Genomic DNA, 5,832 nt, shown 5'->3' on the forward strand with positions numbered 1-5,832 from the left:
TGGATTTAAATTTCTTAGTTTACTTTTAATATTTACAGCGCGCTTATTTTTTAGACTGGATATTTCTTCATGAAATTCGTGCTGTTGAGCAAGCTTCACCAGACATTTCAACGAGTTGTCGAGTTCTTGCGTTGTTAAAGGGCCTTTTGAGGCGAAATCTTTAATGTGTTATTTTTAAACCGCAAAATATATGCCACAACTCTCTGAAACTTTAAAAAAGAAGAAAATCTGTCAAATAATGACGTATCAGGTTTAGTAACAACCATAACCTTACTAATGTTTTTCCTTTCCGGAACTTCAGATATCTTTATTGGCATACTTGTGGGCCACTTGTCACTCTCCCATTGCATCCAATGCGGGCCGTGCCACCACAACTGGGAATCGTTTAATTCGGTCGGGTTGATGCCTCGCGAAATTATGTCCGCAGGGTTATCTTCCGAGCGTACATGTTTCCAACTGTATTTATCGGTCAAATCTTGAATCTCCGCAGCTCTATTTCCAACAAATGTCTTCCATTTGTGAGGCTCATCGAGGATCCAAGTGAGTGTTATACTGGAATCGCACCAATAGAAAAATTGGTCTACGTGCAATTTCAACGACTTGGTTACAAGGCTACTTAATTTTGCACTTAGTAACGCTCCGCACAGCCCTAAACGTGGCAGAGTCATGGTTTTCAACGGAGCCACTCTGGATTTTGCGCAGAGTAAATTGCAGTTATACACTCCAGAAGCATCCTGTGATCTTAGGTAAACGCATGCTCCGTAAGCAGATTCGGATGCGTCACAAAATGAATGCATTTCGACCTTGATTGGACGATGACACATCACATGGCGAGATATTGAAATATTTTTCGCGATATGATTTGATCCTGATAATATTTCCAGGCAGTGTAAATTTGTGAGGGCACACTCTCATCCCAGTCGAGGGAGAGTTGCCATAATTGCTGGATTAGAATTTTTGCCCTTATTATTATGGGCCCTATCAATCCAAGCGGGTCAAAAATTTTGGATATAAAAGACAAAATAGTTCGTTTGGTTACGTATTTCTTTCTATCGCAAATGGCATGTAAACTGTACTGAAAGGTGTCATCCTCACTATTCCACACAATTCCGAGTGTTTTCGTCTCTTTATTTTCCGAAAAATACAGTTGGTTATTTTCTGGCATGTTTGGCTCAATAATTGAAGCCTCGTTGGATTTCCATTTTCTCAGTTCGAAAAGTCCTTGAGATAAGATGCCTGTGATATCTTTTTTAATTTGAAGCACATCTTCTATGGTGTCGCCTCCAGAGATTAGATCATCCACATAGAAATCTTCTTTGATTACATTACTTATTTTGGGGTTCCGTTTTTGATTTTCAAGAGCTAATTGATGCAGACATCTGACTGCCAAAAAAGGCGCACACGAAGTACCATAAGTCACTGTGTTTAAAGTGTAAGCCTTCAGAGGCTCATCAGCATTCTTCCTCCAAAGAATTGATTGAAGATGTCGCTGATTATCATGCACATTTACTTGGCGGTACATCTTTGCACAATCAGCTGTTATGACATATTGATGTTTTCGGAATCTAAGTATAATGGAAAACAGATCCTGTTGAATTGTAGGCCCTGTCATGAGTGCGTCATTAAGTGATAATCCTGATTCCGTTTTCGCAGAAGCGTCGAACACAACCCTGACCTTGGTAGTTGACGAGGACTCTCTAAAAACACAAGTATGCGGGAGATAATTCAACGTTGGATCTTCAGTATGAACTTCTGACATGTGGCCTAGCGTTTGATATTCATCAAGAAAGTCGGCATATTGTGCGTGTAACTCAGTGTTACTGCGCAACCGTTTTTCTAAAGACTTAAACCGCTTTAAGGCCATTGATTTTGACTCGCCTAACTTTGAACTGTCTATTTTTAATGGCAGTTGAACTGAAAATCTTCCATTTTCTTCACGTTTATGATTTAATACAAAATCATTCTCACAAGCCTTTTGCTCTAGGGACCAAACTGGTGATGATTCGACGTGTTCTATTCGCCAAAAGTTTTCTAATTGCTTTTGTAGTTCTGAATTGATAGAAAAATGACACACTGTCTTGCTTGGGATATTTACTGAAATGTTAGCTTGACCCGATAGAATCCATCCCAATTTGATCTTTTGCGAAATAATCTGAGAATTTGTTAATTTTATCTGTCCAATACACAGCAAACTCCAAAAAATTGATGCGCCGAGTAAAGCATCAATTTTGGATGGCACATTGCACGATGGATCAGCCAATTTTATATTTTCTGGTATCTGAAGATTCGAAAAGTCAATGGTGTTCAAAGGCGATTATCCGTAATTTGATCTATTACCAAAAAGGAGAGATCTGTTTGGAAATTATTGTGAACAGATTTAATGGTTGCCTGTACTTTATGGGAAATGTCTAGAGAAGCTTTACTCAGCCCTGAGACCGCAAGGTTTAATGTTTGCTTAGACAAATTAAGTTTCTCACATAGTTCTTTCGTAATGAAGTTACTCTGCGAACCTGAGTCCAGTAGGACCTTACATTGGTGATATCTACCAGAACTATCACACATAAAAACAATTGCTGTCGATAACAAAATCTCATCATTTTTGAAGGTAGTATGAGCTGATACTGATTTTTCTTGAACTGGATTATCAGTGCTTTTATTATTTTCAAAATGCAAGAGTACATGATGTTTTTTATTACAAACCATGCAAAGGTTTTCGGTTGTGCATGTCTGATATGAGTGACCAGCACCAAGGCAATTTGCGCATAACTTATGTTTCTTAGCCTCAGCGTATCGCGTCTTCGGAGACAAACTTAAAAACTTATCGCAAATTGTAATTTTGTGAGTTTGTTTACATATGACACACGCGGCCATCGCAAAATAATTTTGAGATTGCTCTTTATGATTAAAACTTTTTGTATTTTTGAAAGATGAGATATTAGATGGACTTTGTGATTTATTTTCCGGTTTTTTATAATTTATTGTTTGTAACAGAATGCACCTTTTATGAAGAAAATCGGTAAAATCCTTTGTTGAAGGTATAGTTAAGGGTTCCGAGACTACCTCCCACTCCCTTCTGGTGGAATTGTCAAGCTTTGAACAAATTAAGTATATAAGTAGAGTGTCCCATTTGTCAACAGGCTCTTGCAATGATTCTAGTGCTCTCAAATTTTTATTAAAATTATCTAATAATTGCCTCATACTGACATGTGACTCTCTGCTTAACTGAGGTAGTTCAAAAATTGCCTTTACGTGATTGTGTATAATGAGGCGTTTATTGTGATATCTATCCTTGAGCAACTTCCATGCTATGTGATTACCATAAAGTAGGTAATTACCGGTAAAAGTAGGTAAATCTATTTTCGGAAATTTAATACCTGGAATATGGTGTGGAACCACCTGTTGAATGGATTGTGCTGAGTTTGAATTAGTCAAATTTAATTCTAAAATGCCGTTTGCATTTGCAATCACTTGATAATATTTATCTTCAAACTCCGCACGTTCGTCAACGTTTGTGTCCTCGCCATTAACATCCTCATGCATCTCTATTTGCATTTGAACCTCATCGAATTCTTGCCACAACCTTTGACATTGTGCCATTCGTACTTTTAATTGATCATACTCATCATTGAAGTTATTTATAAAATTTTCAAAACGCGTAATTTGACCTTTTATATTACCTCGCTTTTTCTTAAGAGTTTGTAAATTATTAGGATTCATTTTTTTTATTTACTTAAGAAACAATTAGTTATAATATTTAAAAATAATAAAATAATACTATCGTAAAACTATTTCGGATACGGGCAAAAACTCTGAACTTTATACGGAATTAGCGCAAATAGAAACAATATAAATATAATGCGGATAAAAAGGTTTATACGACCTGGTGAATCAATGCTCCTCGACGATGTTTCCCTCCAAAGCGGTACGGAACCATTCGATACGCTGAACACCCTCACCCACGGCTTAGATCCTTTTTCCTTGAATTCGACAACGCTGCCAATCTCGTCCCATATGATCCTTAAGACGGCGTTCTAGCCTCGCGATTCCACTCTATCGCGCTCTCTCTGACGTACAAGGGTAACTCCCTACGAACTTGACGCCTGGGAACAAGGCTACTGCACCGGAAAGACTCTGGAAGACGGTCTCGAGTTAATGGCTGCTTCGTCGGCCGGCGAAATTACCGATACACTTTACGATTTTCGCTGATTATCCGGCTCGAAGGACCAATGTACCACAATGGTATGTTCTGGGGTGGTGAAGAAGAGACTAGACGTATTTTAATCACACACTAACATTTATTATACTAATTATACTAACTAAAAAACATATGTAAATGTACAGAAAAAAATATATATATCATCTATGTTAAAAGTCTCTTTTACACTCGTTTCTGTCGCGCGGGACGCGGTCGCTTCGGATTCTTCTTGCGACGTTGCCGGTACGCGTCATTTACTCTTTACCATTTTCAAACAAATCGAAAATAACCGAGTTATTAGGGTCTAAAAATATTAAAAAATTGATTTATTTAAAAAAAAATTGAGAGCCACCGGACTTTTTCTGTATTTGCAGCCCTTCTACGGCCGTAACCATAGAAATGTCAGAGATTAATAAATTGTGCCCTGGGAAAATTTGCGGTTAACAGGCAGTTCCAATAAGTTTTCTAAAATATACAGAAAAATTTAAAAGAAAATCCACAATTTTCATCGTCTTTTTTATACGAAAAAAACCTCATAGGCCTATTTCTGGGGTCGAAATATACCACCAATAAAAATATTTGCACTTATTTAAGACTCATCCTGTTTAATGTTCTACCATTACTTTTTTGTATAAAAAGTAAAACATCATGCTGAAAATCATGTTTGGTTTGGGTGCCGTTTTTTTTTCAATCAAATTTCATTTTGTATTTAAGTACCTATTTTATTCATTTTAGTCATAAGAAAATATTAATCTATTTAATGCAATTTATTGAAGATAGAAATGAAATGAATAAGTATTCTAAAATTTTCTACTGTTTTCGTCACGTACTGGTTCTTATCTACCAACACTAATCCCACCGAAACAGACAAAATTATTGCCTTCTTATTTTACGACGATGGCGAACAGTAACCCGAACTATGAATAGGTAGATTTAGCCATCAATGTTGGGAAAGGGCGGAGATATACTCCATTGTTTCGAGATTATCCGGCCGGGTAACGGCACTGGTACGGCCCACCCTCGGAGCCGGGTTCTTTTACAATACCATAACTCAAAGGACACCCACTAGACTCCGCGTCTAACCCGTCATAAAAATTGTCATCCCCAGACCTTCATTTATCATTTCTTCGTATAGATAAGGTGTGCTTCTTATTTGTTTACTTATTTCAAAGGGTTCGGTACAAGGAAAGGCACGCGTTTTATAGGGAAATGTTCCGAGAATCTATAAAGTATGTACTTCCATTCCAGAAATATTGTTATGACAACTCATAACCAAAACCAAGTATTTTTTGAAATAGGATCAATTTTAGATTAAAAGGGTATAGCAGGATTAAAATGGGAAATCTGCTCCGCGGCTTTTTTGACTCGCACTCAAAAAATCGATTTGGTGTCGTATCAAAATAATTCACCTAAATTTTTAGCTCTTTAACTCAAACGGTTTTCGAGATTTTCAAAAAACCTGTTTTTTCAATTCTATTATTATTTTTATATTAAAATTCAAAATTAATTAATATTGCTTTTTTTTCTAATTCTTAAGGTGCGTATTCATTATCCGAACGAACGAACGAACGAATGTTCGCTAGTGGTATGGACGGGGACCGCGCGCGCGTACGACAGAACCGCACGAGCAGACCGCG

General features: G+C 37.1%; 1 protein-coding gene across 1 annotated transcript; it reads right to left on the minus strand.

The window, feature by feature from the left end:
* Positions 1-823: 823 nt before the first annotated feature.
* LOC115881899 lies at positions 824-3,717 on the minus strand. Its single transcript, XM_030899622.1, has 2 exons — positions 2,338-3,717; positions 824-2,278 (listed from the first exon to the last, which is right to left on the minus strand). Exons 1-2 carry the CDS (start codon positions 3,715-3,717, stop codon positions 824-826), a joined length of 2,835 nt encoding a protein of 944 aa, XP_030755482.1.
* Positions 3,718-5,832: the final 2,115 nt, after the last annotated feature.

The sequence above is a fragment of the Sitophilus oryzae genome, unplaced genomic scaffold (genome assembly GCF_002938485.1).
Source record: "Sitophilus oryzae breed Bouriz unplaced genomic scaffold, Soryzae_2.0 scaffold_1744_pilon_pilon, whole genome shotgun sequence".
NCBI classification, from domain to species: Eukaryota; Metazoa; Arthropoda; class Insecta; order Coleoptera; family Curculionidae; genus Sitophilus; species Sitophilus oryzae.

Excerpts from the sequence above, each read along its gene's own strand:
- LOC115881899 (XM_030899622.1), bottom strand. The coding sequence starts at position 3,717 with ATGAATCCTAATAATTTACAAACTCTTAAGAAAAAGCGAGGTAATATA. Across the intron at positions 2,279-2,337 it reads AAACAGATCTCTCCTTTTTG|ATACCAGAAAATATAAAATT; the intron begins GTAATAGATCAA and ends TCGAATCTTCAG.